The sequence below is a fragment of the Hemiscyllium ocellatum genome, chromosome 16 (genome assembly GCF_020745735.1).
Source record: "Hemiscyllium ocellatum isolate sHemOce1 chromosome 16, sHemOce1.pat.X.cur, whole genome shotgun sequence".
NCBI classification, from domain to species: domain Eukaryota; kingdom Metazoa; phylum Chordata; class Chondrichthyes; order Orectolobiformes; family Hemiscylliidae; genus Hemiscyllium; species Hemiscyllium ocellatum.
Genome location: NC_083416.1, coordinates 42,383,708 through 42,409,659, shown reverse-complemented (window position 1 = coordinate 42,409,659; position 25,952 = coordinate 42,383,708). Strand labels below are relative to the sequence as shown.

The following is a 25,952-nucleotide window of genomic DNA, read 5'->3' as shown; positions in this document are numbered from 1 at the left end:
CTTCTCAAAGAATTCAATAAGGTTTGTGAGGCACGACCTGCCGTTCAGAAAACCATGCTGACTATCCTTGATCACATTATTCCTATCCAGATGTTCATAAATCCTATCCCTTACAATTCTCTCTAAGACTTTGCCCACAACAGAAGTGAGACTCATCGGCCTATAGTTACTAGGGTTACCCCTACTCCCCTTCTTGAACAAGGGAACCACATTTGCTATCCACCAGTCTTCTGGCGCTATTCCTGTAGACAACGAGGACATAAAAATCAAGGCCAATGGCACTGCAATTTCCTCCCTTGCTTCCCAGAGAATCCTAGGATAAATGCCATCAGGCCCAGGGGACTTATATATTTTCACCCTTTCCAGAATTTCCAACACCTCTTCCCTACATACCTCAAAGCCATCCATTCTAATTAATTTTGACTCAATATTCACATCGGCAACAATGTCCTGTTCCTGAGTGAATAGTGACGAAAAGTATTCATTCAGTGTCTCCCCAATCTCTTCAGCCTCCACACGCAACTTCCCACTACTATCCTTGACTGGACCTATTCCTACCCTAGTCATTCTTTTATTCCTGACATACCTATAGAAAGCCTTTGGGTTTTCCCTAATCCTACCAACTTTTCATGTCCCCTCCTTGCTGCTCTTAGCTCTCTCTTCAGATCCTTCCTGGCTACCTTATAACTCTCAATCGCCCCAATTGAACCTTCACGCCTCATCTTTACATAGGCTGCCCTCTTCCCTTTAACAAGGGATTCCAATTCCTTATTAAACCACAGCTCCCTCACACGACCCTTTCCTCCCTGCCTGACAGGTACATACTTATCAAGGACACTCAATAGTTGCTCCTTGAACAAGCTCCACATTTCGATTGCGCCCTTCCCTTGAAGCCTACTTTTCCAAGCCACGCATCCTAAGTCATGCCTCACCGCATCATAATTTCCCTGCCCCCAGCTATAACTCTTGCCCTGCAGTGCACACTTATCCCTCTCCATCACTAGAATAAAAGTCACCGAATTGTGGTCACTGTCCCCAAAGTGCTCACCTACCTCCAATTCTAACACTTGGCCTGGTTCGTTACCCAGAACCAAATCCAGTATGGCCTCACCTCTTGTTGGCCTGTCTACATATTATGTCAGGAAACCCTCCTGCACACATTGGACAAACACCGACCCATCTAACATACTCGAGCTGTAGTTTTCCCAGTCAATATCTGGAAAGTTAAAGGCCCCCATAACAACCACCCTATTACTTTCATTCTTCTCCTGAATCATTCTCGCAATCCTTTCTTCTACGTCTCTAGGACTATTAGGAGGCCTGTAGAAAACTCCTAACAGAGTGACCTCACCTTTCCTATTTCCAACCTCAGCCCAAACTACCTCAGATGGCGAGTCTTCATCCATCGTCCTTTCCACCACTGTAATACTATCTTTGACAAACAATGCCACACTTCCCCCTCTTTTACCCCCACCTCTGACCCTACTAAAACATTTAAACCCTGGAACCTGCAACAGCCAATCCTGTCCCTGTTCTACCCATGTCTCCGTAATACCACAACATCAAAATCCCAGGTACCAACCCATGCTGCAAGTTCACCTACCTTATTTCGTCTACTTCTTGCATTGAAGTATACACACTTCAAGCCACCTTCCTGTTTACAGGCACCCTCCTTCGAGATTGATGCCATGTTCTTAACCTCCCTACACTCCAGGTCCTGCACCCTAAAGCTACAGTCTAGGTTCCCATGCCCTTGCAGAGTTAGTTTAAACCCCCACAAAGAGCACTAGCAAATCTCCCCCCAAGGATACTAGTGCCCCTCAGGTTCAGGTGTAGACCATCCTGTTTATAGAGGTCCCACCTTCCCCAGAAAGAACCCCAGTTATCCAGATACCGGAATCCCTCCCTCCTGCACCATCCCTGTAGCCACGCATTTAACTGTTCTCTCTCCCTATTCCTCTATCACGTGGCACGGGTAACAAACCAGAGACAACAACTCTGTTTGTTCTAACACTGAGCTTCCAACCTAGCTCCCTGAAAGCCTGTCTAACATCCTCAGCCCTCTTCCTACCTGCGCACTTTTATAGGGAAAAAAACCTACCCAGGTAAGTTTGCGCTACACCAGCTTCCGGGTCCGCTCCACGCTTTTTTAAAAAAAAACTTTCAAATTTAAACCGTTAAACAACGTCACCGAGCCTACAAGCAGCCACTGCCAAACAGCCATTACCTGCTCCGCTGAGAGAGTGAGCTACTGAATTTAAAATAAAAGTGTCATCTCCGTAAGCCTGCAGGTACAATGATGCCTACAATATTTGGTGCAGTACCCTTATCAGCACTAGTTAGATTTCAGTTCAAAGTGATGACAGAAAAAAATTCGAGGAGCCAGTAGCCAATTATTTATCTAGAAAAAAAAGTTAGCTTCTGTACTAGTGGAACAGTAGAGATCAAGAACTCATCATGCATTCTGCATCTGCCCTTTCTGTGATTCAATGTTCCATTACAATACAATGACAGCTGCATGCTGGGTTACTATGACACAAACAGAATAACACTAACATGGAGAACAATGTTCAGGTCTGCTGGGAAAAAATGTTTTAATACTTCAGATTCAAGTGGGGTTCCTAAATAAACTTATTGGTCTCTGGTGAAGTTTCCATTCCTTTTTGGCTGCTGGTCCATTGAAATCCAAACCTACCTAGTGGGTGTCCGGATTCCAACTCAACCACTGGGATCTCAATTTTCAAACCTATCCCATCAGATCTTAATCACATAGTTCTTTGCAAATTCCAAATGGTGAATCACTCCCAGGAATCTTCTGATATTAGAACGCCAGATTATCAAGCTTAGTTTATCTTGAATAGTCCCTCACATCCTGTAGAAACCACTTACTTTTTGGTAAGCAACTTCCCCAGCAACTTCTACTTTTGCCTCTTCCTCATCCTCCCACTCAGCTTGAATACTCAACACAATGGATATAATGCACTCACTGTGTTATGCGGTAAATATTTTACTGCACAAAAAGTTTTTTTTTCCCTCTTTCATGAAATGTGTTTTTGATAAAAATGGAACTCAGTCTAAACAATCATCATTAGGCAACAAAAGATGAAAGGCATTCCACTTCATTGCACTTGCTTTCATTTCTCAGTCACAGCTGAGAGCAAATACAGATGTACACTTACATATCCTTGGATTTCCTGGGACTCCCCAGATGATTTCAATGAAACTGTGCTTCAAGTAGGGACAGATTCAGCAAAACTATGAAAATAAGGCAGAGTGGATATCCCCTTCTTCCCACCTCAGATTCCTCTTAATGTGTAATTGTGTTCAGCAGTGAAAGAAATGTGATGGTGGAATATATGCTCTCTTCACCAAAGTACACAGCATTAATTATAAATATCATATTAACAGATAATCTTAAAGCAAGCATCTTGGGAGTAGCCTGATGATTCAAATGACAAGTGTAATATTTTATTTCATAACATTCCACCCAGGATAGACTTTAAAGTTTGGTAGCTGCTGTTGCCAAACTTGCAGATTATTATTCTTTCAAGGTGAAAGGGATCAGGAGGGTTATAGGAAGAATAAATATATTGGATGGAGTTGGTTTAATTATCCAAATGGTTTAGCTTGCACTTGATTTTCTTACATTTTTGTTAAAGAATTACTATGCTTTAAGATGAAGATTTTACTTAATGACTTTAGTAGTTCTCTGTCTATTTCCATACATTTTTATATAATACTATTGACTCTAGTAGTGTGTGATGAAATTGCTTGTTCAGTCCTCATAACAATATTCAAGTTTGTTGTAACATACATATTTACAGTTTCAGCAAAAATGAATAATTGTTCACAAGACTTGTAGCTCACCTGCTTTGGCTGTTCAATTATTTCAATGTAGGGATCACATCCTGAATGAGACAAAAATATTAGCCATTAGTCAACAAGCTATTGCAGTTACAAATGAAAAGAATAGGATAATGGTTATCTGACTGCCTCCTTCATTCACACTGAAAAATGGGCAATGACATTCAAGAATCTTAAAAAGCAATATAATTTACTGAAAACAGATGACTAGCCTCAATAAAATATTAAAATTGGTATCTTACACACTTGATAAGAACCTGACATGATTTCCAACTTCCAATCGTTAGACCATATACATGATCCATGCAGCATTCCAGATCTAGATCAGTTTAAAGTAAGAGTTATCAAAGACTGAATGCTCTTTCTGACTCCACAAAATCTTGCCACTGGATGACAGATGCTCAGTTCTCTTTGTCACTAGGATTTTCTCCGTTCTTTTAAAACAGATGCCTGCCCATACTAGCAATTCACTAAACCTATTCTAACAAAATTGAAATGATAATGAAAACCCATTCACCATGAAAATGGCTCCCACATCACATTTCAGCCTACGAGTCAGAGGTGTGATCACTTCACCCAATGCTTGCTTGATGTAACATATCTATGAATAATCAATTTCAATGTTCTCATAATGGATTTATCATCAATTGCTCCAGAAATTGTTTTTAACAAACTATACAGAATGACAAAAATTAATTTCAACCATCAATTTTCAAAAAGAACCATGTAAATATTATCATATTAATAAGCTAAGTTTACAGAGGTGGTGGTGGTGGTGTAGTGACAATGTCATTGGATTAATTATCTGCGGTTCAAGATTAATACTTTGGGAACATGGTTTTAAACCCCACCATGGCAGATGGTGATTTTTCAATCAATGAAAATCTGGAACAAAGACCTGGTCCATTGGCAAGCATGTAACTCCTGCTGATTATTGAAAAAATGCGTCTGATTCATTAACGTCATTTAGAAAGGAAATCTGTCATCCTTACCTGGTCTGGTCTACATGTGACTCCAGGCCCACAACAAAGTGTTGACTGTTATTTGCCCTCTGAAACTGCCTAGAAACTACACAACTTAAGCAACAATTAGGATAGACAATTAATGCTGGTCCTGATGAGGGGCTTATGCCTGAAACATAAATTCTCCTGCTCCTCGGATGCTGCATGACCTGCTGTGCTTTTCCAGCACCACATTGTCAACAATGTACACTTTTGGTCAAATTAATTTTGTTGAGTGGTGCAAGTACCTCAGACATTAAATGGAAATTTTCTATAGACTAAATTAGATTCCCTACAGTGTGGAAACAGGCCCTTCGGCCCAACAAGTCTACATTGACGCTCTGAGGATTAACCCTCCCAGACCCATTCCCCTCTGACTGATGCACCTAATACTATGGGCAATTTAGTTTGGCCAATTCACCTGACCTGCACATCTTTGGAATGTGGGAGGAAACCAGAGCATCCAGAGGAAACCTATGCAGGCATGGGGAGAATGTGCAAACTCCACACAGTCACCCGACTAAACCTGGGACCCTGGTGCTGTGAGGCAGCAGTGCTGACCATAGCTGACCGTGCCACCCATAGGTCTACACCAGTTGTAACCCATATTGTGGGTTGAGTGGAGACCAAAAAAACTTAAGGTCTCTGCATCAAAATTGGCAGCTTATTCAATACGTTCTTTTTTTGGCTTGGAATTAGTCAATTTGACAATGGCCGAGTCTCCTGGTGAGAAGTGAACATTATCAATACAGGTCATTCAGCCCCAGAGCCTAATCAATGAAATCATGGCTGAGCTCTGGTGTAAATCCACACACCCACCTTTGGCTGACATCCCATAATATCTTGCTTAACAAATATTTAACTATCTCAGATCTAAAACTAACAATTGACTTACCATCAATTGCTGTTGTGGAAGAGGATTTCAAACATCTACCATCCTTTATGTGTAGAAGTGATTCCTAACACTTTCTCTAGTTCTAGAATCTTCAACCTTTTAAAATAGTATATCTTTGTCTACACTGTCATTTCCTGCTAATATCTTAAAGAACTTAATCAGATCACCCCTTAATCTGCTAAATTCTAGAGAAAACAGCTGTAATTTGTATTATCTCTCCTCATAGCTTAATACCTGAAGTCCAGGTATCCTTTTTGGAAACCTACTTTTTACTCTCTCCAAGATTAATCTATCCCGCAGTGTCCTTATATGTATAAAAGACAGCATTAACCTTCTTGATTATTTTATGTGCCTGTTTGTGGCATTTTAAAGATCTGTGCACCTGAATCACCAAATCTCTTTGGACATTCATTGTATTTAACTTCATGCCATCTAGAAAGTACCCTGCTATCTTTTTTCTGTTGAAAATTAATAACTTTACACTTGCTTACATTGAATTCTATCTCCCATGGTTTGGTCTGGTCATCTACTCCATCAATATCTTATTGCAATAAAATGTGGAATTTACACAATAAAAGTACATAAATGGCAGCAAGGCACCCCTCCTCTGCACATTTTGTATTTATTCTCAAAATACAAAATCATTATTGAGAATCAGTATAAAACAGGTACAATATCATATTCACTTCACAGCTTATTGCATGATTTTCAAAGTACAAGAGTTTCTGTGACAATATGCAATACAATAACTTTTAGCTTTTCATGAATTACATTTCATTTACCACACTAACACAATTTTGCATTTATCTTCATTTTGTGTTTTTCTCTATCTGAAGCGGCCTCTGCACATTGCATCAGAGTTCTGTTGGCAATTGGTTTTGGCCCCACTGAGCTATAGGAATAAAGAAAAAAAAGTCTGATGGATTTAATACAGAATGCAGGGTTACACAAGTATGTGAGTCCATATACAAGTAGTCTTGAGATGTTGTAACTTGAAGGGACACTTTTATATCAACAGGCAAACTGGAGGTCAATCTGCAAGTCAACCTATATGTCAATAAGTTATTTTATATGATCAAACTTAAGTCAGTATGTGACTATACCTTGAATATGAGCTCTTTAAAAGAAATGACTTCGTAAATCTTCAACTGTACATTGTACCTCAAAGTTCAGTATGCATGAGATAAGATTTAAAAAAATACCCTTTAGGTTGTTTAAGGACTTTGCACGGTTGAACAATAAATGTGCATCAGGTTGTCAGGAAACATTTGTGATTTGCAAATGTGGACCCAAAGCATTTTATTGTTGGATAGTCTTATCTTGTCTTAATTGCGCTGACTTTCTGTGCATTTATTTTATGGTTCTGTTATCAGCAATTGGCTTAATCCCTAATTACTGACAGAACTCATGTGTAGATGTCTCAAGGAGAGTTACTCTGAAGTTTCAAACAGGACAATCGTATTCTCACTCTTTCTGAGCAATACCCATCCACATTTTTATCCATGGTTGCTCCAACGTGAGTACTTGCACAAATAGTCTAGTTCATATCTTTACAATGAGTTTCATTTTACTTCATTTTTAAATGTTGCTTTTCCCACCTCTCCCCCTTCTGTTGGCCTTGGCAACAGCTGACAAAATATTTTAAGCCATGATATGGAGGTGCCAGCATTGGACTGGGGTAGACAAGGTTAAAAGTCACATAAAACCAGGTTATAGTCCAACAGGTTTATTTGGAACGCTATTATTAATTAAATGCTATTTCAGAACGCTTTTATAAATTAATTCTGAAACTCTATAAAGACTGAGATTTCCTTTTAAATAATCATTTACCTTTAACTCTGTACTTTCTTATAAATTTCCACTATTCATTTTGTGGAGGCAGCAATGAACAATCATTCAAATATCAGAAATTGCTGGAGAAAAAGGAGAGTTAACACTTTGGATCCAGTGATCTTACTTCAAAACTCACTTGATCAGAAACATTAACTCTGCTTTCTCTACACAGATGCTGCCAGTTTTGAATTTCTCCAGCAATTTCTTTCTGTTTTTGTTTCAGAATTCCAGTATTGACAGTTCTTTATTTTGTTTTATATTAATCATTCAAGTATGTTTACCACAAAATGTCAGAGACAGCTATCTGATTTCATTATTGGTGAGACTTGTGTCAGTAACTAGGTAAGAAAGTCTGAATCATACCTAGTGAAGGAAATTGCCCTTATCTTTGTGACGATGCTGTCTGTCTCCATATGCTATAAACAGTAAACATTCCTTGTCATCCAGTAATAACAATAGTAGTCACTTACTGAAATGTGGAGCAGGATCTGAATAGTTCAAATCTTGACAGTTGAGAACAAAGTCAATGCCTGCACTATTGTAGTGATTCATACTCTCCATCTATTAAAAAAAGTCAACATAGAATTATACAAATGCAAAATGTTAAGTGCTTTGCATGAAACATCCTTTTAAATATTACAACATAAATTTTTATTAATGTTGATATAAAAATGCTAGTCAACCAATAAACTGATGACTGACCATGACAGGGTGTTTTATGCAATCTATTTGACATTCATATGATGGATTCTGTCAGTTCAGTCAAGCAAATTTGCAAGGCATCTAATTAGATTGAACACTTGCTTTTTGATCCATGACTCTGCATTGCTAACAGAGATGTGCATATCCTGCAGTTCCAACTGCCTGTTCACTGGCAGTAGTCAGACAAGCATAGCGACAGAAGTCCAAGTTGTGGAAAGAGATCCAAAATTACAGCAATTAACAGCATTTACAGAAGCCTTTGAAAGGATGTGTCATTGTATGGGGAGATTTGAGACAGGGTCAATTGTTGGAAGAATCAGGGAAAACTATACATAAAGGTTATTGAACAATAGTTCGATCAGAAGCTAATATTATATTGGTTATACTTTGTGCTTTGTCAGCTGTTTCTTCACAAAATGTGATTGCCTTTTATAATTCCATAACTAGGGTGATGCTACAATGACATTGTGCAATGATGGTGTTATACCATATGCTCAAATAGAATTGGGTGTGTAAGTTTTTTGATGCAAGACATCATAGCATCAAGCCTCAATTAACTTGGTTGGCTAAATGGTTGATATGTTATTCAGATTAATATCAAAAATGTAGGTTTAATTTTCATTATAGTGGAGATAGACTTAATTCCTCCCTCCTTCGAGCATGGTACACATTAATTTCTGTAGCCAATTGTTTCTCTCACAGAAATGCCTATGTTACTTCATGTCATAGAATCAATAAAAGGAATGGACTGAACAAAATTCCAAAATAAAGCTGCAATGTCTTGATCTTAAAAAGTTTCATTGTCCCATTAAATCCAGGAGTTTGAGCACTGGCTGCAGGCACCCTGACACAATAGGGTATGCTCTGTTTGCTTATTTCTTTAGGCGCTTTCCTTTATTTGTTTTCATTCTGGCCTTAAAGCCATCACATCACAATTTTAGCAGCTCCAGATGTTCAGCAAGTTTAAATTAGTAGTTTTTTCTCTTGAGGATGGTTGGTGAGGTGAGGGAGTAAAGGTTCTGGATCAGTGGTGCTGGAAGAGCACAGCAGTTCAGGCAGCATCCAACGAGCAGCGAAATCGACGTTTCGGGCAAAAGCCCTTCATCAGGAATAAAAGCTAAGGTGGTTCGGAATCTGTGTGGGATGAGTTGGTTTCAGAGGCAGGCACTGAGGAAGCAAATGTGGCTGTGGTACCGAGTTTGTTTCACAACATGGTTGAAGAGCTTCAGGGCAGAGGAAATGACCTGGGAGTTGCAGTGGGAGAGGGACTCCCTGAGATTCTTGTAGAGAGAGGAGGAAAACTTCTTCAAGGCAGGCATCCTTGCAAGAGGATTCGCAGTAGGGTTAAAATCAACAAGGTAAAAACGATGACTGCAGATGCTGGAAACCAGATTCTTGATCAGTGGTGCTGGAAGAGCACAGCAGTTCAGGCAGCATCCAACGAGCAGCGAAATCGACGTTTCGGGCAAAAGACCTTCATCAGGAATAAAAGGCCCAGGGGTATGGCACAGAGCCCAGCACAGCAGACCAGTCAGACCACTGCCATCTTGAATCTCTCAAGTTTCATTTTCATTGCAATGCTAATTCAATGCTAAGCAAGCACTCCACCTCAGGAAGGGAATCATGTAAACCACTGAGCAGCATTTCGTACTAATTTTCTTCTTGCATTTGTTAAAGGTTTAAAAAGTCAATGCATTAGCAAACCTATAAAAGCTCAACTGAAACAAAAGCTGCTACTTGTAACAAGCACGCTATACACACCATATCATGAAATAACTCAGTGCTGAAGTTGTTCTTATACCTGCCCTTTCATTACAGAATTGTTAAGTTAAGACAGGTGTTTTTTTGCCCATTGTGTCTGCACCAGAAATATCAAGAATTATACGTTTTTTTTTCACAATCAACCAAATGCAATCAACATACAGTCTATCAAAGGTTTCTTTAAAAACATTTTGATCAATTTGGATTTTAATTTCTATCATAGATTTTGAACAATTCGGTGTAAATGCAAACCAATACTTTGGGTATTATTCATGCCATATGATGCAAATGAAGTCATCCAGATTTCTCATGATTAATGCAGAAGAACATAGGTCTTTTCTAACTCTTCTCCCTGCTGACTGAAATACACTTTCAATAGGTTCTTTACATTGTTATGAAGACCATACATTTGACAAGAGCATTAAAGCTTCCTCCTTCAGTCACATCCTCCATATCAGATTTTATTGTTTCAGATGAATAAAATCAATGGGGCTTTGTTCTTTTGATCCAAGTCATTTTCTAATTTCTTAAAGAGATGTGTCACAGCGTTCCACACACTTTAGTTTTCTTCTCACTGATATTTCAAAAGTGGAACCTTCATTTTCATTTCTTTACAAATTTTTCAAATATTTGTTTACAGTCTTGTTTTTCAATTCCTTTTGAAGTTTGTTGATCAATTCATTCATATTAGCAACTGCTCCAACCAATTCAGTTGCTTTTATTACAGATTTATGCAAAAACTCTTACACAGGTTTGACAACTGCACGTGGGTGTTCTGTTCATTTTAGAACTTTGTTCTCATGGTTACTGATGGTTCCTTAGTCACTTTCAATTTACTCATCCACAACTAATCCCATTCCTTAAGATTTTTTGTAGCTTCTTTTATAGACAGTATCTGCATCTACATACCACACATTCTCATCATTCCTGTGCGTCAGATTGGAGTTCAAAACTTTGATTGGTCCAAATATTATTAAGTTCCAACAGTTTTTCAATTTGAGCTTGTAATTCAACCAACTGTTCACATTCATCAGCAATTTCACATGTTCAAGGTGTTTTTTAATGATACTTCATGGAGCCTTCTGTTATTTTAAAGTCATCACATTTTAATTGAAGATTTATCTCAATTGAATTTGCTTCCAAACAAATCATTCAAATTCACTTCTTGTCATCAATCCTCAAGTATCTTCACAGGTTCTCATTTTCCATTTGCAAACTCAACTTCAATACATGAAAGATGGTGTTCTACAATGCCCAATTTTCCTTTAGTGGAGCCTTGTTCCTTTCTTTCTTCATTCTTGGCTCTTGTTTTCTTTCCTCATTTCTTTCCTTCATTGCCAAACTCTCTCTCCCTGGAGTTCAAGTTCAAATTTTACTCATTTCACTTTCAAGTTCACAGTTTCTCATTTCTTATCCCTTTTGATTTCATGCTGAATTATGCTGGTTATTGATATTTGCAGATGAATTCTAGTCAATCTTACCTGTGTTCTAGCTGGTTTGGACTCTTCTCCTTACAATCCAAGTTGCTGTGCTATTACCATAACTATCTCTGCTCTCTTAGCACCTGTTTTAATACATACCCACTACCTTTCTGTGAATGCTATTAACCTAGTCTTGGGTAGTTCTTGCAAAGTACACAGGTCTAAATCTTGCCTTTCCAGAAAAGTCATAGCAATAGACAAAGGCATTTTTTTATTTTCAATATGTAAAATTCACTAGAAAATCTTAACTCAATCTCAGCAAGTTCCAATACTTTTAGTTGTATGTGGATTTCAAATGCTGCAAGAACTTCTAAATTACATTTGCATGCAGATTAGACCACCAAATTTGTGTTATGACCTGGCTAGGGACAGTTAACTACTTTTTAAAGTACAGAAATGTGCTTAGTAAGAGAGTAAAGAACAATGATTCTTTGCTTGTGAATTTTCTGACACAATACAGCCATCACCTGCGTTCTCTAGCAATTTGATTTATTCCATGTGACATTAAGAAATGACTGGAGGCACTGAAGGGGCTATGGGCCCTGACAACATTCTGGCAATTGTGCTGAAGACTTGTGGTCCAGAATGTGCTATGCCCCTTACCAAGCAGTTCCATTACAACTACAACATTGGCATCCATTCAACAACAGGAATGCATAGTGCATAAAAAGCGAGATAAATCTAACCTGGATAAGTACCATTCCATTAGTCTACTCTCAAACAGTAGCAAAGTGATGGAATGGATAACAACTCCAGGGCGTTGATAGTGGAGAATTTAACAACAGTAATGTCATTGAATATCAAGGGGTGATAGTTAGATTCTCTCTTGTTGGAAGTGGTCATTGCCAGGCACTTGCATAATGCAAATGTTACTTGTTGCTTTTCAATCCTAACCTCAATGGTGTCAAGGTTTTGCTATGTATGGAGATGAACTGCTTCAGTATATGAGGAGTCTGGAAAGATGCTGAACATTGTTCTGATCGAGTTCCAGAATGCTACCAAATCAAAAATAGTATTCTGATCAGGAAGTAGAGACTTCCTCCTAGGCCTGTGGACAAAAAGTGGGTCGGCAGATTGTGGTGCCAAAAAAATACAATGTAGACATATTGAGGATTGCCCATGAAATTCACATGGCTGGACATGTTGGGATTTGGAAGACCCAAGCATGTAATTTGATATTCTAACTGGCCTTGCTTCCACAAGGACTTAGTGCAATTTAATAAAATGCACCTAACATTTTAGATTGCGGGAAACCTCCAAACTGCAATAAAACTAACACCCCACTTCCCACTCAGATTTTGGGGAACTAGTTAATAGGTTGTTGATAGACTGGATGGGACCCCAGCCAAAAACATAAAAGGGGACACCCATATATCCTCACTATTCTAGATGAGGCTGCCCAGTTTCTGGAGGCGATTCACTGGAGAAACATTTCTGTCAAGACAGTGGTGGAGAAGCTAAACTCATTACCCAATATGGATTACCAATGAGATCCAGTTGAATCAACATGTCAACTTTACGTCAAAACTTGTCACAATAATATGGGTATATAACCCAGCTAAAGGTTTCAGCTTTCCAATTACAGTCACAGGGAGCGTCAGAATCTCACCATCAGAGCCCCAGCAAGATGATCAGGGTATGCTACCATGAATATTCTAGTGACCATGACAAAGGATTGGGATTTCTCTTGTTTGCCATCTGGAAATCACACAGTTAATCACAAAATTTTAGGTGGTTCAGAAGGCTGTCATTCAGCCTGTCATATCTGTACTGTGTCCACCAATTTTATTCCCTCTGAATTTGTTTATGGTCAAGAGGTAAGAGGGCCTCTAAAATTAATTTTAAAAGCATTATTAGGATAAGGGGTTGAATCTTCAATGTTAGACTACAAATCAATGTTCTGAGAGCAGATCACAAGAGGCTGTAATGTGACTTAGCAGTACGTTAAAACTCATAAATAACCATGAATAAATGAGCAAATGAAAGGCAAGATTTGAACATTTTAGCCAGGGGATTATATAATATTGTTACCTCTGCAGTTTAGTGCTTCATATAGAATAGACAAGATGATTGGTGAGGTGAATTATTTGATTGATGTCTCAGCGCACCAGAAAAAAGTTGGCTGTGTCACATTAACATGTTAAAACAAACCCGAGCTAGGAGCTGGATAAGCAAGGCCTGTTAGGTAGTGAGGGCACTGGTGGCTGAAAGACACAGGGGTATAAAACAGATAGAGACCTGGACAATTCCCAAATAGGATGTCATACCATCCAATTATTTAACACCGAACTATTAGGGACAATAGACACCATGTTCTCATATTTTGATGCAGACCAAATATTTTGATCTGGACACAGTACAGATATGACAGGCTGACTGACATCCTTCTGACCATTTAAAATTTTGTGATTAAGTGTGTGAATTCCAGATGGTAAACAAGAGAAATCCCAATCCTTTATCATGGTCACTAGAATATTCATGGTAGCATACCCTGATCATGCTCTAATGGTGAGATTCTGAAGCTCCCTGTGACTGTAATTGACAAGCTGAGACCTTTAGCTGGGTTATATACCCAGATTATTGTGAAAATATTTTGATGTAAAGTTGACATGTTGACCATTAGGGAGGAGATCTAATGAGACTGCTCACTTCATTTATAGAGCTCGCTAGGAACAAAACATAATGAACAACCTAAACCTAATGATGTGGATATAGAAGAGTGGCTCTTATAATGCAGCAATCATGTCATCGAGGTCCTGAGAAACAGGCCTAATTGAAATTCAGCTGCAAATGTGTTGCTGGTCAAAGCACAGCAGGCCAGGCAGCATCTCAGGAATAGAGAATTCGACGTTTCGAGCATAAGCCCTCCTGATGAAGGGCTTATGCTCGAAACGTCGAATTCTCTATTCCTGAGATGCTGCCCGGCCTGCTGTGCTTTGACCAGCAACACATTTGCAGCTGTGATCTCCAGCATCTGCAGACCTCATTTTTTAATTGAAATTCAGGTCTAATACATGTTGGAAAATCACCTAGTTGAACTCAGTCAAAGTAGTTGGAGATCTGCAGTTGTGCTAGTGCTCAGGCCTGATGGTTCAGTAAGATTCTGGATAGACTACAGAAAAGTCAATTCACAACCAACGTAGGCTCCTATCCAATTCCTTGCCTGGAAGACTATGTTGACAATGTTGGAAATGTCATTTTGCACGTAGACATTTCTGCTGAAGGTTACAGGTAGGTTCCCTTTACACTCCAAGCTAAATAACTCTCAGCCTTTGTCACACCAAATAACATTTTCCAATGTCATGTTTTGCCACTTGGACTAAAAAGATACGGTTCAGCCATTTTCCAGAGTCTAATGAATCAAGTAATACTTGACATTCCTAATTGTATTATGCAACTTTATAATAGACCTGTATACAGAGATACTTTGAAAGATTACTTGGAACAGCTTGAAATCCTTTTGAAAGAGTACAATCATCTGATTTCATGGTAAACCTTGTCAAAAGATCTTAGGTAACCTTTCTATGGCTGAGGCAAGTACTGCAAAGAACAGCGAAAGTATAACATTGATTGAGGTGAGGTGCTGCATTTTGGGAAAGCAAATCATAGCAAGACTTAATGGTAAGGTCCTAGGGAGTGTGGCTGAACAAAGAGACCTTGGAATGCAAGTTCATAGCTCCTTGAAAGTGGAGTCGCAGGTAGATAGGATAGTGAAAAGGGCATTTGCTATGCTTTCCTTTATTGGTCAGAGTATTGATTGGATGAGAAGGGAAAGATATAAAAGAGACCTATGGGGCAACTTTTCCATGCAGAGGGCAGTACGTCTATGGAATGAGCTGCCAGAGGAAGTGGTGGAGGCTGGTACAATTGCAACATTTAAAAGGCATTTGGATAGGTATATGAATAGGAAAGGTTTGGAGGGATATGGGTCAGGTGCTGGCAGGTGGTACTAGATTGGGTTGGGATAACTGGTCGACATGGAAGGGTCTGTTTCAATGCTGTACATCTCTATGACTGTATGACTCTGACTCCAACATCAGTCGTAACATCATTGTATATCTTTTCTTTCTCTGGACTTGCAGACCAATTTGTGCATTAATAACGTGTCACAAATACACGATTTATATTCAAGGAAGACTTGATCCAATTACTTTAAATATAGAGTCATAGAGTCATAGGAATATACAGCACAGAAACAGACCCTTAATTCCAATTCGTCCATGCTGTCCAGATATCCCAACTCAATCGAGTCCCACCTGCATGCATCCAATCCATATCCCTCCAAACCCATCCTATTGATATACCCATCCAGATGCCTTTTAAATGGTGCAAATGTACAAACTTCCACCACTTCCTCTGGCAGCCTACCACACATGCACCACCCTCTGTGTGAAAAATTTGCCCCTTAGGTCTCTTTTACATCTTTCCCCTGTCACCTTAAACCTATGCCCTCTAGTTTTGGACTCCCCCACCTCAGGGAAAAGACCTTGTCTATTTATCCTATCCATGCCCCTCATGATTTGGTAAACCTCTATAAAGTCACCCCTCAGCCTTCAATGCTTCAGGAAAATTGCCCCAGCCTCTTCAACCTCGTCCTATAGCTCAAATCCTCGAACCCTGGCAACATTCTTGTAAATCATTTCTGAACCCTTTCAAGTTTCACAACATCCGTCCGATAGGAAGGAGACCAGAATTGCACACAATATTCCAAAAGTAGCCTAACTAGTGTCCTGTACAGCTGCAGCATGACCTCCCACCTTTGTACTCAATACTCTGACCAATAAAAGAAAGCATACCAAATACCTTCTTCACTATCCTACCTACCTGCAACTCCACTTTCAAGGAGCTATGAACCTGCACTCCAAGATCTCCTTGTTTAGCAACACTCCCTTATCATTAAGTGTGTAAGTCCTGCTAAGATTTACTTGCAAATGCAGCATCTCATACTTATCTGAATTAAACTCAATCTGCCACTTCTCAGCCCATTGGCTCATCTGATCAAGATCTCGTTGTAATCTGAGGTAACCTGCTTTGCTGTCCACTACACCTCCAATTTTGGTGTCATCTGCAAACTTACTAACTATACCTCTTATGCTCACATCCAAATCATTGACATAAATGATGAAAAGTAGAGGACCCAGCACTGATCCTTGTGGCACACCACTGGTCACAGGCCTCCAGTCTGAAAAACCCCTCCACCACCACCCTCTGTCTTCTACTTTTGAGCACGTTCTGCATCCAAATGGCTAATTTTCCCTGTATTCCATGAGATCAACCTTGCTAACCAGTTGCCCATATGGAACCTTGATGAACGCCTTGCTGAAGTCCACATAGATCACATCTACCACTCAGCCCTTATCAATCTTCTTTGCTGCTTCTTCAAAAACTCAACCAAGTTTGTGAGACATGATTTCCCATTTACAAAGCCATGTTAACCATCCCTAATCAGTCCTTGCCTCTCCAAATACATGTACATCCTGTCCCTCAGGATTCCCTCAATAGCTTGCCCGCCACTGACATCAGGTTCACTGGTCTATAGTTCCCTGGGTTGTCCTTACCACCGTTCTTAACTAGTGGCGCCACGTTAGCCAAAGTCCAGTCTTCCGGCACCTCATGTGTGACTATAAATGATACAAACATCTCAGTATGAGGCCCAGCAATCACTTCCCCAGATTCTCACAGAGTTCTAGGGTACACCTGATCAGGTCCTGTGGATTTATCAACTTTAAAGCATTTCAAGACATCCAGCAATTCCTCCTCTGTAAGATAGAAATTTTGCAAGGTGTCACCATCTATTTCCCTACATTCTTTAAATTCCATGTCCTTTTCCACAGTAAACACTGATGCAAAATACTCATTTAGTAGCTCCCTATCTCCTGCGACTCCACACAAAGGCCACCTTGCTGATTTTTGAGGGTCCCTATTCTCTTCCTAGTTACCCTTTTGTCTTTAATGTACTTGTAAAAACCCTTTGGAATCTCCTCATCTCTATTTGCCAAAGCTATCTCATGTCCAATTTTTGCCCTTCTGATTTCCCTTTTAAGTATACTCCTACTGCCTTTATACTCTTCTAAGGATCAATTTGATCTATCCTGTTTTTACTTGACACATGCTTCCTTCTTTTTCTTAACCAAACCCTCAATTTCTTTAGTCATCCAGCATTCTCCATACCTAATAGCCTCTAACAGGAATATACTGTCTCTGCAATCTTTCTATCCCATTTTCCAGCCATCCCTTTACTTGCGAACATCTGCCCCCAATCAGCTTTTGAAAGTTCTTGCCTCATACCATCAAAATTGGCCTTTCTCCAATTTAGAACTTCAACTTTTAGATCTGGTCTATCTTTTTCCATCATTATTTTAATATTAATAGAATTATGGTCGCTGGTCCCAAAGTGGTCCCCACTGACACCTCTGTCACCTGCCCTGCCTTATTTCCCAGGAGTAGGTCAAGTTTTGCACCTTCTCTTGTAGGTACATCCACATACTGAATCAGAAGATTTTCTTGTACAAACTTAACAAATTCTTCTCCATCTAAACTCTTAACATTATGGCAGTCCCAGTCTATATTTGGAAAGTTAAAATTCTCTACCATAACCACGGGCAGCATGGTGGCACACTGGTTAGCACTGCTGCCTCACAGCACCAGAGACCCGGGTTCAATTCCTGCCTCAGGCAGCTCTCTGTGTGGAGTTTGCATGTTCTCCCTGTGTCTGTGTGGGTTTCCTCCCACAATCCAAAAATGTGCAGGTTAGGTAAATTGGCCAGGCTAAATTGCCCGTAGTGTTAGGGGAAGGGGTAAATGTAGGGGGATGGGTTGCGCTCCAGCGGGTCGGTGTGAACTTGTTGGGTCGAAGGGCCTGTTTCCACACTGTAAGTAATCTAACCTTCCTGTTCACTTCATTAAAGAACTCCAACAAATTTATTGTGGGTGGCACAGTGGTTAGCACTGCTGCCTCACAGCGCCAGAGACCCGGGTTCAATTCCTGCCTCAGGCGACTGACTGTGTGGAGTTTGCAAATTCTCCCCGTGTCTGTGTGGGTTTCCTCCCACAGTCCAAAGATGTGCAGGTCAGGTGAATTGGCCATGCTAAATTGCCCATAGCTTTGGTGAAGGGGTAAATGTAGGGGTATGGGTGTGCTTCGGTGGGTCGGTGTGGACTTGTTGGGCCGAAGGGCCTGTTTCCACACTGTAAGTAATCTAATCTAATCATAATTGGCCTATTATTCTTACAGATAACTGGGTTCTCCTTACAAATTTGTTTCTCGATTTCCCTCTGACTATTAGGGGGTCTATAATACAATCCCAATAAAGTGATCAATCCTTTCTTATTTCTCAGTTCCACCCAAATGTCTTCCCCAGATGTATTTCCAGGAATATTGTCCCTCAGTACAGTTGTAATGCTATCCCTTATCAAAAACACCACTCCCACTACTCTCTTGCCTCCCTTTCTGTTCTTCCTTTAGCACTTGTATCCTGAAACATTTTTCAGGATGCCAATCCTGTCCATCCCTGAGCCATGTTTCTGTAATTACTATGATACCCTAGTCCCATGTTCTTAACCATGCCCTGAATTCATCTGCCTTCCCTGTTAGGCCCCTTGCATTGAAATAAATGCAGTTTAATTTATCAGTCCTACCTTGTACTCTGCTTTGTCCCTGCCTGCCCTGACTGTTTGATTCGCTTATTTTCTCAACTGTACCAATCTCACATTGATCCTGAGCAGCTCTCGCAAAGCTCCCTGCCAGTATATTAGTCCCCTTCAAATTTAGGTACAATCTGTCCTTCTTGTACAGGTCACTTCTACTTACCCTAAAAAATTGAAAACATTTTGAAGTTATTTTATCATGATATACAATTGTGTATGCTATAAAAGGGTCTCAAAGAATTATCTGATCCATAAATGCACAGCTAAATAAATAGTAATAATAAACTGATATGCCCAGAATTGGATTACTGCCAATGAGGAGGAGGGATTTCCAGTCGGCTTAGTTCCTAATTCAAAAGAGGAGCCATCACTTCCATTGAAGTGACATGGATTTGTCATTGCATAAACAAGGGTCTGTAGATTTTGATATGATGCAATAAGATTGAAGCATGACATGGTCTTTGTGGAGATCTTGATTCCCTTGATTAGGTTGGAGTGGGACTTCTGGGCATATAAGACAAATTTTGTCAATATAACAACAGGCTTATAAGAAGTTTATGGAACATGTCAGTTTTCACACTCATCGCATGCAGAACATGGATCCAAAGCAAGAAAAAGTTTAATGGGTACAACATTGACTTTGTAAAATTGCTTCTTCCCCACCCCCACCCCCCCCACACCACCACCACTACCACCCCACACTCCCTTTCAGAGGAAATCAAAATCATGGAATCCCTACAGTGTAGAAACAGGCCATTTAGCCCAACAAGTCCACACCGACCTCCGAAGAGAAACCCATCCAGACCCATTCCTCTGCCCTATAACTCTATATTTCCCCTGACTAATGTCCCCAACCAACACATTCCTGAACACCACGGGCAATTTAGCATGGCCAATTCACCTAACTTGCATATCTTTGGTCTGTTGGAGGAAACCGGAGCACCCGGAGGAAATCCATGCAGACACAGGAAAAACATGCAAACTCTTGAGGGTGGGGTGGGGCACAGTGGCTCAGTGATTAGCACTGCTGCCTCAGAGCGCCAATGACCCAGGTTCACTTCCACCCTCAGGCAACTGTCTGTGTCGAGTTTGCACATACTAGACTGCCCATAGTGTTCAGGGATGTGTAGGATAGCTGCAATAGTCAGGGATAAATGTGGGATGATGGGGTAGAGGAATGGGTCTGGGTGGGTTGGTCTTCAGAGGGTTGGTGTGGACTTGTTTGGCTGAAGGGCCTGTTTCCAAACATTAGAAGGGCTCATTCTAATTCCTGTAGGGATTCTAATTCCACACAGACAGTTACCCAAGACTGGAATTGAACCCAGGTCTGCAGAATTGTTTAACAGGTGGGTCAGCTGATATGCATGGTTTATACCATCCACCAAAATCAAAATTACCCTGAATGACTTCACCGCTTGTCAAAGGTTCACCTCATACTGTGTCTTTTTTTTTGCATTAAGGGTTGCTGTGGAACTTTCTTCTCCTATCCAAGATCTACTACCTATAACGTCATCAATAATATCACATGCTGTACTTGTTAGAAAACTTAACACTCTGTAATTGATTGATTAACTTCCAACCAGTTTCTGCACTTTAACACCTCATTATATGCACTACTTGCTGCACCTAATTGTCAGTATTTAAGGTATATCATGATGTCACTAAGATCTGCATAATCCTTTTCTGCACTAAACATCAACAGCTTGGTTGCATTCACAGACAGAGATGCTACATAACTTAAACTTGGAGGGACCTACATTAAAGTGATTCACTTTTCCTCCAGTCATAATACCCATGGAATAGGAGACACTGGAGATTCTGAGGGCAAAATTGGTGGGATAAAGCATTCAAAGATTTTGTAAGAGTCTGTAGAGTTTGCCAACTCTGAGCATCCAACTCCCTCATGTGAGGAACAACAGCCTTCCACCAACCATGTTGAAGATAGTGTGAATAAAACTAAGTAAGAGCAGCAGTAAAATAACTCTATGAAAAGACAGTGGACAGTGAAGAAGGTTGCCTCAGATTACAACAGGATCTTGATCAGATAGGCCAAGGAGCTGAGAGTGGCAGATGGAATTTAATTTAGAAAATGTGAGGTGCTGCATTTTGGCAAAGCAAATCTTAGCAGGACTTACACATTTAATGGTAAGGTCCTAGGAAGGTTGCTGAACAAAGAGACCTTGGAGTGCAGGTTCATAGCTCCTTGAAAGTGGAGTTACAGGTAGATAGGATAGTCAAGAAGGCATTTGGTATGCTTTCCTTTATTGCTCAGAGTATTGAGTATAGGAGTCGGGAGGTCATGGTGTGGCTGTACAGGACATTGGTTAGGCCACTGTTGGAATATTGCATTCAATTCTGATCTCCTTCCTATTGGAAAAACATTGTGAAACTTGAAAAAGTTCAAAAAAGATTTACAAGGATGCTGCCAGGGTTGGAGGATTTGAGTTATAGGAGAGGTTGAATAGGCTAGGGCGGTTTTGCCTGGAGCATCGGAGGCTGACGTGGGACCTTATAGAGGTTTATAAAATCATGAGGGGCATGGGTAGGATAAATAGACAAAGTTTTTCCCTGGGGTGGGGGGAGTCCAGAACTAGAGGGCATAAGCTTAGGGTCAGAGGGGAAAGATATAAAAGAGATCTAACTTTTTTCACACAGAGGGTGGTACGTGTATGGAAGTATGGAATGAGCTGCCAGAGAAAGTGGTGGAGGCGAGTACAATTGCACCATTTAAAAGGCTTCTAGATGGATGCATAAATAGGAAGGGGTTGGAGGAATATGGGTCAGGTGCTGGCAGGTAGGATTTGATTGGTTTGGGATATCGGGTCGGTATGTGACGAGTTGGACCGAAGGGTCTATTTCCGTGCTGTACATCTCTATGACTCCATGACTCCATGACTCTATGACGTTAATGATAAACACATGGGTGAATATGTTATTTTCAGACCACTGTTGCAACCTTTAAAGAAACAGATCTTATACAACTGTATACATGGCATGCAATGTCACATGAGTGACTAGCATTGTTTTGCATTTCATCTTGAATGGTGTAAGAAATAGACAAAGCATCGAGGAAGAGTGGTCTAGGTACAAATGCAGTGGGAGAATTCAAGAGAATTGCAAGGTGAACTGATGGCCTGTCACAGCCAAAGCTTCTGACTGCTGCCGCCTGCAACTTCATTACTTTCCTCTTCTTCAGAATTATATAAAGCTTCCAACTGGAGGAAGTCGAGAATCTATTTATGCTGCATGACCATGCTGCAGAGAAAGTAGCATGCCATCATTTTGCATAGAATTCTCTAAGACTTACAGCAAGCTTCTCCATGGTCATCTAGATACTTTAACTAGTGTTCAAGAATTCTAATGACAGGCTAGATGATGGCATTGTTCATTCTGTGGTTATGATCGCATGATTGTCAGCAAGAGAGTGAAAGCAGAATAGCAGTGTCAATGGACTGGATGTTACAAGATATCCCTTACCACTTTGCAGTCATCCATGTACTGCTTTACCTGCTGGAGGTGTAGGGCAGTATTAGCACGTTATGACACCTCTTTGGAAAATGTGCACACATTGACTTGACTTTTATACCATCATCACTGACAACCTGATGTTGATGTCCTAAAAAATATCCTGATCTGCATCTAAAATAAATCTAAAAATCTATACGTTCTACAATCTCTGCAAGTATTTATGTTTAGTGACACAATCTGAATACAACAATAACATTCCAGAATAGTCTGGAATCCCTTCAGTATAATCTTCGTCTCCACAATAAAGAAATTGATAAGTGAACAGCAAAATGTACAAATGAATGTATTGGTCTGAATGATATAATTTTCTGATATTACTGTTTTGCCATTAAAAATGGTACAATAATAATAACGGTATGAGTGCTACAGCTCTTTAATAAACTACAAACCAAAAATTAACTTGCAACTCTGCACTCTGTTTCAATCTTAAAATCTTTCAGGAATTTATGACTTTTTGCTAGAGATTGCGGACATATTTTTAGTTATTTAAAAAGACAGTGCACAAATTTCTTAATTTAGAGAAACACCAAAATGCTTTACGTTATTAGTAGGCTGCAACTCTGCTCACTTGTTCAGTCACTTCCTTGAGTAATGTTTACTATTTGCAAGGCAGTTATAAAGCAGAAGTGAAACCTTAACATTAAACTGTGGTAACAAACTAAAAATTGCCACCTGGCATAAAGAATTAAATGAACTTTTAAAATTTGCTGCTAATGGATTTTTGTAACAAAAGGACATGGATGAAAGTTGGTACGAAACACCTTTCATCTATAAACATACAAAAAGGTTGATTATTGATCACTGGCCTTGATAACAATAAACTGCCTGCAATTTTGAGGCTATAGCATTTGTATTGGACTGGTGAGCTGAAGAAGACAAACAGATGTTCCACTAGAGCTCATCAGATTAAGGCTGACTAATGTTGGACTCCCCACCTCGCAGTAAGATTAGTCTGGGGTGGGTGGTTGCGAGGGAGTTGCTCTGGGTAGCAACATTTCAAAATGTTTTATGGTTGAGTGGTGTACATTTGCTCTGTTTGATTCCACAAAAATAATTTCAAACCTGCATTAGCTGGGCTTCTGTCTGACTATCATCTGTGGAATTTATCAGAGAGTGCTACTGATCTTATTCTTACCCTCCCATCTCCCTGTTAAGGTCAATTTTCCCCTGCAGAAATTGTCCCCAAATGTGCACTTTTGTTTATGAACTCATGAACCTGCAGCGACAAATGCAAAAGTAATGTTGCTCTCTTTAAGCGGTTGTAAAAAAAGATGTTTTCCAAAACCACGTAGGTCAAAAGTCCAACTACATGACACAAAGAAACCAAAATACTTACATCATACAGTTTTCATGTTTAAAATTCACAACTACACAAAAACTGGTACCAATATTGGACTTTAAAAATATCTTCATTGCCTGTATAATGTCGCATAAAATACACAAATACCAATGAAGTAAAAGAGTAATCAACCATTTATTCCGACACAATTCTATTCCATTACACAACTATTTTTAGTCTGTAACTTAAACCAAAAAAATTATACAATACCTTTGTAAAATTAAGGAATGTGCAGACTTTTAAGCTGGTAGAATTCATCAGTTGTGCAAAGTCTTGAATCACTGTCCATCCTAACCACCTAAGCCAAATGGCGGTTATGATTTCTGTTAAGCAAATTATTTTGCCGTTTCAAAATATAATTGGCTGAAAGATGTAAAGGCTGACATGCTTCGATAGCAACAGGATATTTCTGTCAATGATGTTATCTGACAAAGAATTCGATGGACTTTCAGATTCATATAGAAATGTGTCTGTTTATAAATATATATTAATATCATTATCAAAAGGAAAACAAGTAATCTTGTTTAATTTTTCGTTGAAATTACTCAGTGGCAAAATTGATCCTTATTTCAAAGCTGTTTTATTTATTTCTGTTTCGTGCTTTATTACAATAAATAAATTTTTCTCTTAGCTATCCAATCATGGCATTTCCTAATGTGGCTTTTCCTATCCTGGCAACTTATTCTTCACAATAGTATATAGAGTCATAGAGATGTACAGCATGGAAACAGACCCTTCGGTTCAGCCCGTCCATGCCAACCAGATAGTCCAACCCAATCTAGTCCCACCTGCCAGCACCCAGCCCATATCCCTCCAAAATCTTCTTATTCATATACCCATCCGAATGCCCTTTAAATGTTACAATTGTACCAGCCTCCACAACTTCCTCTGGTGGCTCATTCCATACACGTACCACCCTCTGTGTGAATAAGTTGCCCTGTAGGTCTCTTTTATATCTTTCCTCTCCTACCCTAAACCTATGCCCTCTAGTTCTGGATTGGTTGGTGCGGGTGTCCCAGCGGTGTTCCCTGAAATGTTCTGCAAGTAGGCAGCCTGTCTCCCCAATGTAAAGGAGACCACATTGGGCGCAGCGAATAGAGTAAATGATGTCTGTGGAAGTGCAGGTGAATTTGCCATAGATATGGAAGAATCCATTGGGGCCTTGGAGGGAGGTGAGGGGGGAGGTGTGGGCACAAGTTTTGCACTTCTTGCGATTGCAGGGGAAGGTGCCGGGAGTGGAGGTTGGGTTGGTGGGGGGTGTTGGAACTGAAGAGAGAGTCACGGAGGAAGTGGTCACTCCAGAATGCTGATAGGGGTGGGGAGGGAAATATATCCCTAGTGGTGGGGTCTGTTTGGAGGTGGCGGAAATGACGGAGGATGATACGATGTATCCGGAGGTTGGTGGGGTGGAAGGTGAGGACCAGTGGGGTTCTGTCCTGGTGGCGACTGGAGGGGCGGGGTTCAAGGGCAGAGGTGCGGGAAGTGGAGGAGATGTAGTGGAGAGCATCGTCAACCACGTTGGAGGGGAAATTTTGGTTTCTGCTGCACCTGATGTGGCCTCCTCTATATTGGGGAGACAGGTCGCCTACTTGCGGAATGTTTCAGAGAACACCTCTGGGACACCCGCACCAACCAACCCAACCACCCCGTGGCTCAACACTTCGACTCCCCCTCCCACACCAGTAAGGACATGCAGGTACTTGGACTCCTCCATCGCCAGACCATAGTAACACGACAGCTGGAGGAAGAGCGCCTCACCTTCCGCCTAGGAATCCTCCAACCACAAGGGATGAACTCAGATTTCTCCAGTTTCCTCATTTCCCCTCCCCCCACCTTGTCTCAGTCCCAACCCTCGAACTCAGCATCACCTTCCTAACCTGCAATCTTCTTCCTGACCTCTC

General features: G+C 40.3%; 1 protein-coding gene across 3 annotated transcripts in view; it reads right to left on the bottom strand.

Moving 5' to 3' along the window:
• Positions 1–25,952, bottom strand: part of LOC132823388 (nuclear factor NF-kappa-B p105 subunit-like) — a 157,103-nt gene that overhangs the window by 64,511 nt on the left and 66,640 nt on the right. For 2 of the 3 annotated variants that reach the window (XM_060837157.1, XM_060837155.1), the window contains exons 2-3: positions 8,064–8,154; positions 3,868–3,908 (exon numbers count right to left, since the gene is read on the bottom strand). In XM_060837157.1, the coding sequence (XP_060693140.1) occupies positions 3,868–3,908; positions 8,064–8,154 (132 nt within the window). Of the gene's footprint in view, positions 1–3,867; positions 3,909–8,063; positions 8,155–24,261; positions 24,332–25,952 lie in introns of those variants that run through there. The other variant, XM_060837156.1, reaches the window with a different exon arrangement.